This window comes from Chiloscyllium punctatum, chromosome 41 (genome assembly GCF_047496795.1).
Source record: "Chiloscyllium punctatum isolate Juve2018m chromosome 41, sChiPun1.3, whole genome shotgun sequence".
NCBI lineage: Eukaryota > Metazoa > Chordata > Chondrichthyes > Orectolobiformes > Hemiscylliidae > Chiloscyllium > Chiloscyllium punctatum.
Window position 1 is genome coordinate 48,900,541 of NC_092779.1, and position 12,822 is coordinate 48,913,362.

The window sequence follows — 12,822 nt, forward strand, 5'->3', positions numbered from 1 at the left end:
TTTATTTTTTTTTAAAAAATCGACACAACAGTCCCTTTAAACCCCTCCTGTGCATGTCTCCATTCAAATGCCTGTTAAATGTAATTGTACCTCTGGCAGCTCACTCCATACATGCATGACCCTCTGTGTGAAAAAGGTCCGCTAGGTCCTTTTTATGTCTTTCCCCTCTCAACTTAAGCCTATGCCCTCTAGTTTTGGACTCCCTTGCCCAGGGAGAAAAAGAAAATCCTTGGCTATTCACCCTATCCATGTCCCTCATGATGCTATAAATTTCTATAGGTTCACTTCTCAACCTTTGAGATTCCTGGGAAAATAGCCCCAGCCTATTCAGTCTCTCCCTATAGTTCAAACCCTCCACCCCAGCAACATCCTTGTAAATGTTTTCTCCACTCTTTAAATTTTAACAACACCTTTCCTCTAGCAGGGAGCCCAGAATTGAATGCAGTATTCCAAAAGTGGACTAAAAAGACTAGATCTAAAGCAAGAGTTCAGGTTCAATTAAGTCCATCTGAAATACCATAGAGAAACCACTGACATATTTGAAAGAGAAGGATAGTAAATTCAATTTGTACCCGTTCTTTGTTGACTTTAACCTAGTTGGCACACAATGAAATCATTGATTATGATTGCTGATTGGGTCTCTTAAAAAAAAAACTAATGTTTATGTGGATAATTTTTTCATCCTGGCACAATAGGGACAATGAGCTGTATGTTGACCCTTGGTGTACAATTCTATATGAACACAGCCAACATAATGTTGATGGCACTTCACTGTTTATTAATGTGAGATTTCTTCATTTCAGTAGAGCACAAAGTGAACAGCTTAATCCTGCTATCAAAATAGCAAAAATGTTTACAAATGTCATTAAAAGTTTTGAGGCTGCAATTTCAAAGTGGTTGTTTATAAAAGTGCAATCTGGAACTACATATGCAATTCACTTAAATGTAACAGTAATTTAAGTATTGCACTTAGTTTATCAATCTTAATTTACCATCCAACATTTGTGAAACTATTCTCAGTTTGCCAAAGACATAAAATAAAATTTGTCTTTTATGCTGGCCCATTTTTAATGGTAGAATCGAATATTGTTAAGTGCTGAATTAGATTAGATTAGATTACTTACAGTGTGGAAACAGGCCCTTCGGCCCAACAAGTCCACACCGCCCCGCCGAAGCGTAACCCACCCATAAATTATTTTGTGGAGATTGAGTGAGTAGTTATACCTTGTGAAGAACATATTAGTCTTTGAAGTATTGCTACAGTGCTACCTAAACTCCCAAGGGTTAAATTATCAGAGTAATTATATAAAAGCATCTTGCATTACCTGGAATTTACAGTTCAGAGGATAGTTCAATTGAAGTTTATTATTAGGGTATTTCCATTGATTGGAAAGGCTTAGACAAGAGTTTTTGGCTAAAACAATTGAGTTTGACCCTTTGAGGAATGAAATTAGGAAAGACTTATGGTATGGTTAAAGTTTCAAACTGTCATCAGTTAACAGCAGTTCACGTCTAATCATTTGTCAGTGTTAAGCCTGATACATTTTTCTTACCCTAACTCTGCATACCTGCTTTTCCCCACACCCTGCAATAACTTTGGTTATCAGTCAGCCATGTGCATATTGAATGGCGTAGGACGTTGGAGAGGCTAAACAGTCTACTTCTGTTAATGTTATTTTGAATAGAATGGAATATCCTTTATTGTCACGTATACTCCAGTAGAGAAGTGTAGAGTATTTTAAAAACTTTTGAAATGTTGCATCTTATGGCACCAGCTTAGGTACAAGTCTCAGATACAAAAGAGAAATAAAAGTACTTGCATTATTTTAGAATGCTTAAAGACTAACTTAGAAATAAGCTATAGTTAAACAATTGACATTACAGCCAGATTTTAAAAAAAATTACAAATAAACAGCTCAGTGCAGAGGTTTTCCTATGTGATCTGACCACCCACATCAGACAGCAGGCTAACAACTGTCCCCACTCTGCTCCAAGCCTATAGTCCGCTCTGTACCGGCTCTCAACTACTCCAAGGTAAGTTCCAGGACTGCTTCCCTGCACTGGCTGCTGCTTTGGGACTGCTTTCCCCCCTGTTGGCTGCTTCTCTGGGCTGCTGGAAAGCAAGATGGTTCGCAATTCATATTAACTTGCATCAAAATTAGAGTGCAAGCAGCATTTAGAATCATAGAGATGTACAGCAAGGAAACAGACCTTCTAATCCCACCTTCCAGCCCCTATTCCTCTAATTATCCAGATGCCTTTTAAATGTTGCAATTGTACCTAGCTACCACCACTTTCTCTGGCAGCTCATTCCATACATGTACCACCCTCTGTGAAAAAAGGTGTATTTTTTAGAGCTTTCCCCTCTCACCCTAAACCTATGCCCTCTTGTTCTGGAGTCCCTCAACCAAGGGAAAAGACCTTGTCTATTTATACTAATCATGCCCCTCATGATTTTATAAACTTCTGAGGTCACCCCTCAGCCTCTGATGCTCCAGGGAAAACAGTTCTAGCCTATTCAACCTCTCCCTATAGCTCAAATCCTCCAACCCTGGCAACATTCTTGTTCACAAAAGATTTACTCTTTCAAGTTTCACAACATCTTTCTGAGAGGAAGGACAGCAGAATTGCATGCAATATTCCAACAGTAACTTAACCAATGTCCTGTACTCAATACTCTGACCAATAAAGGAAAGCATACCAAAGACCTCCTTCACTATCCTATCTATCTGCAACTTGACTTTCAAGGAGCTATGAACCTGCATGTCAAGGTCTCTTTGCTCAACTACACTCCCTAGGACCTTACCAGGACTTATACACTTTAAGGGTAAGATTTGCTTTCCCAAAATGCAGCACCTCACATTTGTCTAAATTAAACTCCATCTGTCACTTCTTTGGCCTATCTGATCAAGATTCTGTTTTAATCTGAGGTAACCTTCTTTGCTGTCCACTACACCTCCAATTTTGGTGTCATCAGCAAACTTACTACCTATACCTCTTATGCTCACATCCAAATCATTTATATAAATGATGAAAAGTAGTGGACCCAGCACAGATCCTTGTGGCACTCCATTGGTCACAGGCCTCCGGTCTGAAAAACAACCTTCCTCCACCAGTTCTGTATCCATGTTTGATTAGTGAGATGGAGGATTGTACTCTAGCCTTAAAACTACTCTGAAAAGTTAGTGTGATTTTGACAGTAGATATGGAAACTTTTAACTGACTGGAACACTAATAATCATTGGGCACATTTATTACAATGAAAAGAATGTGAAGTGAGCAATTTGGGAATTATGGCATAAAGAATTTGAGTAAACTGATTGAAAAGTTCCCTCAAAGCACCATTACAAATAAGGGTTAGTAACATAATTAAAAAACTTAGATGGTCATGTACTGTGGGTACTGCTGTTTGTGCACCAGAAGCTGTCTCACCAGACAGATTGCTCTTCAGTTTGTTTCCTGGAGATCCAGCCACTTGGAGGGAAAGATGCTTCTGAAGTGCTTTTGCAAAATTTGTGGAAAATTAATATTTCCTTATGGGACTAATAGTGACTTGATAGGATGCAGCAACTTATATCAAAATCTAACTGTAGTATAAGAGGAGGTTTCTTCTACTGGAGTTTATGGAACGGAGATAACTTGCCTCTTCTTTAACTATACTTATCAAATTTAAAACTTAAAAGCTATGTCATTATTTCGGAGTTTTAACATGGCAAGTTTTTTTTAAGTTCAATCTCCTGATTTGAAAAAAAGGTACTATAGTTTCCACTCCTGTAGAACTTAACCAGAGATGTATTTAGTTTTGTTCAAACTTCATATATCAATCTTGAGGGCAACTTGGACTTCAAATTTCTCTACAGTATTTTATGAGATTGAACAAGTTAGCAATGTCTTTTTAAAAGTAGTTGAAACTCAGTTACTTTGACTCACTAAAAAAGTCTTCCAAACATAGTTATCCTTGAAGGTTAAAATTTTCCCCTAAGAGTGATAGCAGGTTAGAAACTTAATCTCAAACCTAGATTGGTCTGTCCATTTCTGGTCTCCATAGATAGAAATTGAAAGGATTTCAGTGTCAATTTTAACAGCTATTTTAATTAAAACTCAAGCCAGGATCCCCAGACTGCAGGAATACAGATATGTAGAAGGCTGCAAACATAAAAGGGCCAAGTCCATGAGGCAAAAGAACAAGCAGCAATGGAGCTTTATTAAGAACACTAATAGTGTGGTGGCAGCAGAGTGAATATTAGTTTAAAATAAGTTGGATAAGTATTTGAGATAGTGCCAGGGAGTGGGACTAACCCTTTTGAAAAGGTCTGTGCAGCGTTGATGGAAGCAAATAGACTACTATGCTATGATTTGCTAATTTCTTTATTGAAGTTGTGTGCCAGATTGACTTAGAATTTCAGGTTCACTTTCAGATTCAACAAGTTTAACTGCTAACAGATCCTAAAGTTTGAGTTTTCTAACATCAGTTGCCTGTTTGATTCACAGGCATCTAGACTTTTATTCCTGATGAAGGGCTTTTACCCGAAATGTCGACTCACCTGCTCCTTGGATGCTGCCTGATATGCTGTGCTTTTCCACACTACTCTATCTGCAGTCCTCACCTTTCTCCTAGATTTTCAATCTGACAGTCCAGGTGGAAAATGTTAAGGCCCCCTGCAATTAATTTGTTGAGAAAACTATTTCTGGATTTACTAATACTCAACATAAAAACTGGGATTTTCAAACAGCAGGAATAAATGAGAAGTTCTGGTTGCAAGATGGCTCACTGAGCTGGTAGATTTCTCAGACATTTCATCACCATTATTAGGTAACATCAGTGAGCCTCTGAAATGCTGGTGTTCTATCCTGCTTTCTATTTGTGTTTTCATCTGTTGTGCTGGGTGCTATCACTTCCAGTCCCTTTTCTGAGAGGTTGGTAAATACGGTCCAAATCGACTTTATGGTTGATGGAGTTCTGGTTTGAATGCCAGGCATCAAGGAATTTCTGAGTGTCTTTGTTTAGCCTGTCCTTGGATGGATGTATTGTCCCAGTTGAACTGGCGTCCCTCTGTGTGTAAGGGTAGTAGTGATAGTTGGTCATGTCTTTTGGTGGCTAGTTGGTGCTCATGTAGCCTTGTGGCTAGTTTCCTGCTCATCTGCCCAATGTAATGTTTGTTGCAGTCCTCGCAGGATATTTTGTTTTTTGGCATTCATTCTGCTGGTTGTTGGTACAGGGTCCTACAAATTTATCAATAGCTGTTTGTGTGTTGGTCGGTTTGTAGGTTACCATGGTGTTAAGGGGCAAGAATAGTTTGGCTGTCATCTCATCCCAACACCCACAAATGAAGCTGCATCAGGATATTATTTAAACAAACCACAACACACTGCAGCATCCAGGAACTACGAGAAGCCAAAGGAAAAGACCTACACAACGTATTTAAGTACAGTCTGCCAATTCTTAAACAACAAACCTAAACAAGATAACAACCAACCCAGACACTCTTGCCACACTACCATACATTAAGGACATCTGAGATGACAACCAGACTACTCCGGTCCCTTAGCATCATGGTAGCCTACAAACCTGCCTACACACAAACAGCTGCTGATGAATCTAAAGGACCCTGTATCAATAACCAGCAGAACGAACGTCATAGACAAAATACCCTGCAAGGACTGCGACAAACATTACATCAGACAGACGGGCAGAAAATGAGCCACAAAAGATATGACTAACTATCAATAGTACCCTTGCACACAAAGAGGGACACCAGTTTGACTGGGACAATATGTCCATTCTAGGACAGGCTAAAAAAAGACACTCGGGAATTCCTCAATGGCTGGCATTCAAACTAATTTGGACCCCATTTACCAACGTCTCAGAAAAAGAACTGGAAGTGATAGCACCCATCACAACAGACCAAGACACAAATAGAAAGCAGGACGTAACACCAGCCCTTCAGAGGCTCACTGATATTACCTAACATGGTGACAAAATGTCTGAGAAATCTACCAGCTCACTTACAAATCTTCTCAAATATTGCATTTGAGAAAGTGTTTATATACTGCGAGGGAGATATTTTCCATTGCTTTTTGTCAGCTTGGGCTAAGTTCTTAGTTCTAAGAGGTTGCATCAGCAAGGTCCAAAAAACTAAAAGGAGCAGTTAAGTGATGAAATTAAGTAGGAGAAAAAAACTGAAGCATTTAAATCTTTCTCACTTTATCTCTAGGCATAATGTCCAGATTTATGCTACTGATTGGCTCAAAAGTTATGTTCAATGACCCATTTCAAATACAAATTCTAGGTTTCTTTCTAAGAGATACTCACAACCACGTTGTTAATCCAACAAGATTTATTCTCGTTAAATGTTGTAGCTAGATTTAGTGCTGGAATTCTAAGTCAGAATATGGATATGGAAATATAGACAGACAAAACAAGACCAAATGTTGTATATGACCCCCTGTCCTCACCCCACCCCCAATACCTTTTGTGTTAAATAGATTATTGTCATTCTGGCTTTAATGGATACTCTACTTCATCTTAAATCCATTCTCCACAACCTTCAGCAGAAAGTATCGAGATACATTAGACCAAGGAAACTGATTCACCCCTTCACAAAGTAGTTAAAAATAAGAACACAGATCTTTTATCAATCGACGCAATTGCATGGCATATCTGCAAATTGTCAAATGTTGAATTATCTATTTTTTTTCTTTGTAAGATATGCAAGAGCCTGTGATAGTACTATTTCAGTATCCTGACAAATACATGCCCAACTGTTTATCTAGTGACTTATTTTGTGACCCTGCAAATTAGCTGCATTATTTCTTTACAAAATTGTTATTACATTCTAAATAATTTGTTCAGCCATGAAGCATCTTGGCATATTATTGTGGTTCAAAAGTGTTAAAAAGAAAATATCTCTCTAAATCACAATTTAAATAAAGTGCAGAAAAAATTATGGCTATCACACCAGACTTGGAGATTATATGTATTAGGAAAGACTAAACAGGCTAGATTTAGGAGAGAGAAGTGTCTTGAAGGTTTTTAAAATTCTGAATGTGTTTGAATAGGGTGTTCTTGTGGGAAATTGAAAGCATTCATAACTATAAGACAGACAGTCATAAACAAATCTAGGAGAAAGTTCAGGAGCAATGGCTTTACCCAGAAATTGGATAATAATGGAACTTGCCACATAAAACAGTTATGGTGATAGGGTTGGGGTGTAATGTCTTTACAGGCAACTAGATAAGGTACATGAGAAAATAAAGGGAAATGGGTATGCTGTTAGGGTCAGGCTTGTTTTACTGCTGTAAATTTACACATTTCAGAAGATCTGAAAGAATACAATAAATAGTCATACAGGTAGACGCTAAACAAAATCAAATGATTTAATATTTCTTTTTTTATTGATGGCGTTTATCCCATGGTTTTGTTAATCATACAGTAATAAACATGGCTTTAATATTAAATTGTTCTCCTTATTATCCAAAGTCACCATAGTCCATTTAAACAAATATAAAAATATATAGTTAATACTTTGTACAACACTGTTTTGGTCCAAACAAAAGTGGATCACAAAAGCCAATATGCAAACTTTAAAGAGTTCCCAATTTTTTTTTAAATCACAAAGGATGTTAAATGGATTAGGCAACTTTGAATAATGAGATTTACATAATAAAATCTTCTAATAGACAATACTGAACCAAAAACATACCGCTATAACAAAAAATAATTCAAGTTCACAGATTTGTGATTTTGTCCAAGAATGGTAATTGACTGAAAATCATAAGATATGTACATAATAGTTTGTAATAAAATGAAATAAGTCAAAAAAGCATAAACAGAATTTTTAAAAAGCACATGTTCTATGAAATGAAAACAATTCATTTAAAGTCCTCGAAGTATGATTCTTCAATCATTCTGCAGTCAGAAAACATCGGTGCACAACAGGCCATCCATTTAACATCTACACATTCACATACTTCACACATACTGTGATGAAACCTTTGCAGAATTATCAGCCCTATTCTCACTGATGCTCTTCAGTCTATACAAACCTTTCAGTACAATTGAGTGGGTTATGAACAATATCTAGTGGTGCAGATGAAGAGGTATCAATATACAAAGCCATTCACTTTGCAGGTTGTTTGTAGCCAGACCATGCCAAGTCTTTAACTAATGACACTGCTGGGATCTCACAAAAAAATCTACAGTCCACCCATCACCAGGCAACTAAAAGCAGCGACCAATTATATGCAGGTTCAAATGGTCCTAGGTAGATCTGATAAAGCCCAGAAGGAGGTACAATTCAATTATTAATGCAGGGCACCAGCTCTTTATAGAAAATACATTTTCAATAATTAGCTGTTTTTAAACAGTTGTGACAACTACTTCTTGCGCCTAACTGCAGTCTTTATCTTCCGACCAGTAACAGTTGAACGGCCACTAGATGTCGTAGAAAAAGGATTGGTGCCGCCAACCCTGCTCAAAAGAAAAACAAAAGATACTTAAATTATATAAAAACAAATTAAACACAAGTTCAACTTGTATAAAGAACATCTTTGTTTTTAATTCAATTTCAGAGTTTAACCATGTCACACATTTAAATGATGTTTCTTCAGTTATTCTTTATACAAACAAGAGCAATGAAACAGTGGACTCGTTAAAATAGTCCATTACCCACCTTAAAACAATACTATATCCATAAGATGTAGGAGCTGAAGTTAGGCCATTCAATCATGGCGGTAAAAACAATGACTGCAGATGCGGGAAACCAGATTCTGGATTAGTGATGCTGGAAAAGCACAACAGTTCAGGCAGCATCCGAAGAGCAGGAAAATCGACGTTGCGGCAGGGCTTTTGCCCGAAACGTCGATTTTACTGCTCCTCAGATGCCGCCTGAACTGCTGTGCTTTTCCAGCACCACTAATCCACATTCAATCATGGCTGATGCATTTCTCAACCCCATTCTCCTGCTTTCTCCCCGTAACCCTTGACAATCAAGAACCTATCTCAGTCTTAATACACTCAATGATCTGGTCTCCACAATCTTCTGTGGCAATGAATTCCATAGATTCACCAGTCTCTGGCTGAAGATGTTTCTCCTCTTCTCAGTTCTAAAAGGTCTAAGGCGGTGCCATCGGGTCCTGGTTTCTGACCAATGGAAAAATTTCCCCAACATCCACTCTAGCCAGAGGCAAAAAAACTGGGGCGCTGGAAAAGCACAGTAAGTCCAGCAGCATCTGACCAGCAGGAACACATAAGCCCTTCAGTTGTGGGGGGGGGGGCAAGGGGGCCAAGAGATAAATATCAGGGGAGTGGGGCTGGGAGGGAAAAAGGTAGGTAGGAAGGCGATAGGTGGACAGTGGTGGTGATGATAGATCAGAGTGAGGGTGGCACGGTTCAGTGGGAAGCAAGATGGACAGGTGGAGAAGTTCAGAGGGCAGTGCTGAGTTCAAGAGTTGAATCTGGGACAAGGTGGAGGGAAGGGAGATAAGGAAACTGGTGGAATCAATGCTCCTGCCATGTGGTTGGAGGGTATCAAGTCAGAAGATGCAGCATTCTTCCTCTAGGCATTGGGTGGCGAGGATTTGACGATGGAGGTGGCCCAGGACTGGCATGTTTCGCAAGTTGTTGCCCTGTTCCCCCCAACGTAGAGGAGATGCCAATGTGCGGAACATTTCAGAGAACATCTCAGGACACACCAAACAACCCCACCGCCCTGTGGCCGACTACTTCAACTCACCCTCTCACTCTGCTAAGAACATGGAAGCCCTGGGCCTCTTCCACCACCAAATCCTAGCCATCTGACACCTGGAGCAAAAAGCCTCATTTTTCACCTAGGGTCCCACCAACCATAGAGCATAATTGATTTCACCAGTTCCTTCATCTCCCCTCCCACCACCTTATCCCAGCTCCAACCTCCAACTGAGCACCAACGTCTTGAACTTCTCCCACCTGTCCACCCCCACCACCTGCATCCGTCTATCGCCTTCCTAGCTACCTTCTCTCCCCACCCCCCACTGCAATTTATCTTTCAGCCCCCTTGGCACAACACCCCCTACATCCCTGTTGAAGGACTTATGCAAGAAACATCAACTCTCCTATCCCTCAGATGCTGTCCCTGCCAGCGGGACACTTTTTGACTAATCTCCAGCATCAGCAGTCCTCACTTTATCTACTCTGTCCAGGCCATTCAGCATTCTGTAAGTTTCAATTAGATGCACCCTCGTCCCTCTAAACTCAAGGTTTGAGGAGCCAGAGTCCTCAAACGTTCCTCACATGTTGAGCTTTTCATTCCTGGGGCATTCTCATGAACCTTCTCTGAACTGAACATACTCCAGAGCCAGTACATCGTTCCTGAGATATGGGACCCAAAATTGTGCACAATATACCAAATGTGGTCTGACCAGAGCCTTGTAGAGTCTCAGAAGTACATTCCTGCTTTTATACTCAAGTTGCCTCAAAATAAATGCCATTATTGCATTTACCTTCCTAATTACCAATTCAACCTGCAAGCTTATCTTGAGAGAATCCTGGACTAGAACTCCTTAGTCTCTTTGCACATCAGACTTCTGAATTTTCTCACCATTTAAACAACAGTCCATGCCTCTATTCTTCCTACCAAAGTGCATGAGCTCTCACTTTCCCACATTGTACTCCATCTACCACTTCTTTGCCCACTCTTCTAACCTGTCTAAATCCTTCTGCAGCCTCATGGTCTCCTCAATGCTCCTTGTCCCTCTACTTATCTTTGAATTGTCTGCAAACTTAGCCAGAATGCCCTCAGTTCCTTCATCTATATTGTTAACGTATACACAAAAATTTGTGGTCCCAACACTGAGCCTTGTCATCAGTTGCCATCCTGAGAAGACCCTTTTATCCCCACTCTCTGCTTTCTACCAAACATCCAGGCTTCTATCCATGCTCACACCTTGCCTTTAACACCATAGGCCCTTATCTTACTCAGTAGTTTCCTATGTGGTACCTTGTCAAAAGCCTTTTTAAAGTTCAGGTAGATAACATCCACTGGCTCTTCTTGGTCCAATCTGCTCATTACTTCCTCAAAGAATTCTAGCAGATATGTCAGGCATGACCTCCCCTTGAATGAATTCCAGGATCTTACCCACAACAGAGGTTAGACTAATCAGTATGTAATTTTCTATCTTTTGCTTTGCTCCCTTTTTAAACAAGGGTGTCACGTTAGCAATTTTCCAATCCTCTGGAACCCTTCCTGTCTCTAGCGATTCCTTAAAGATCACCACTAATGCCTCTGCTATCTTCCTTAGAACTCTGGGGTTAGTCCATCTCATTTATTGACCTTTAGGCCAATTTTTCTGGAACCTTCACCTTGGCGATAGCCACCATACCTAGGCTCTGCATTCCCACTCTCTAAGTTTTGGGATATTACTCGTCTTTCACTATGAAGACTAAGGCCAAATAATTATTCAGTTCCTCAGCCATATCCTTATTCCCCACTTGTATCTCTCCAGCATCATTTTCCAGCAGTCCAATGTCTATTTTGGCCTCTTCTACCCTTTATATAGCTAAAGAAACTCTTACAGTCTTCTTTTATATTACTGGCTCGCTTACCCTCATATTTAATCTTCTTCCTCCTTAGTTCTTTTTTTGTTGCTCTCTATTGGTCTTTGTAAGCTTTCCAATCATCTACTTTCTCACTGGCCTTTGCCACATTGTATGCTTTCTCTTTTTCATTTAAGCTATCCCCGACTTCCCTCGTCAGCCATGGTTGCTTCATCCTCCCCGTACCATGCTTCTTTTACCTTGAGATTAATCTCTGCTGGATCTCCTGAATCACACACAAACTCCTGCCAATGCTGTTCCACTGTCTTTCCTGCTCGGCTCCTTAACCAGTCAACTTGACCCAGCTCTTCTGTCATGCCTTTATTCAGCTGTAACACTTACCTCTGATTCTCACCTCTCCCTCTCAAATTGCAGAGTAAATTTAATCAAATTATGATCATTGCCTCCTAAGGATTCCTTCACCTTAAGCTCCCTTATCAAGTATGCCTCATTGCGCAACACTAAATTCAGTACTGCCTGTTCCCTAGTGGGCTCCACCGCAAGCTGCTCCAAAAAGCCATGTCATAGACTCTCTACAAATTCCTTTTCTTGCAATCCACTACCAACCTGATTTTTCCAGTTCACCTGCATATTGAAATCCCCCATGATCACTGTAACTTTGCCTATCCTATTCATTTTTGCTATCTCTTGGTGCATCTTGTGCTCCAGTTCATGACTACTGTTTAGAGGCCTGTACAGAACTCCAACTAATGTTTTTCCCGACCTTTGCAGTTCCTCAATTCTACCCACACAGATTCTATACCATCTGGCCCTACTTCATTTCTTACCAATGATTTAATTTCATTTCTTACTAATAAGGCAGGCCCACTCCATCTGCCTATCTTTTTGATATAATACATATCCTTGAATATTCAGCTCCAAATGCTGATCCCCCTGTAGCCACGATGTCCACCACTTCATACCTGCCAATTTTGATCTGCACCACAAGCTCATTTGTCCCATGTTGTTTTGATGAAAACACAGTCACTTAGTTCATAACCATCACGCCAATGTAAATTGCTAACCACTGCCTAATATGGGCGGCACAGTGGTTAGCACTACTGCCTCACAGCGCCAGAGACCTGGGTTCAATTCCTGCCTCAGGCAACTATCTGTGTGGAGTTTGCACATTCTCCCAGCGTCATCGTGGGTTTCCTCCGGGTGCTCCGGTTTCCTCCCACAGTCCAACAATGTGCAGCTTAGGTGAACTGGCCATGCTAAATTGCCCGTAATGTGAGGTGAAGGGGTGT

At 40.1% G+C, this 12,822-nt stretch overlaps 1 protein-coding gene across 1 annotated transcript in view; it reads right to left on the reverse strand.

Moving 5' to 3' along the window:
• Positions 1–7,373: 7,373 nt before the first annotated feature.
• Positions 7,374–12,822, reverse strand: part of nup153 (nucleoporin 153) — a 76,798-nt gene continuing 71,349 nt past the window's right edge. Inside the window, exon 22 of the mRNA XM_072560885.1 lies at positions 7,374–8,470. Within this exon, the coding sequence (XP_072416986.1) occupies positions 8,377–8,470 (94 nt within the window). The 3' untranslated portion in view covers positions 7,374–8,376. The remainder of the gene's footprint in view (positions 8,471–12,822) is intronic.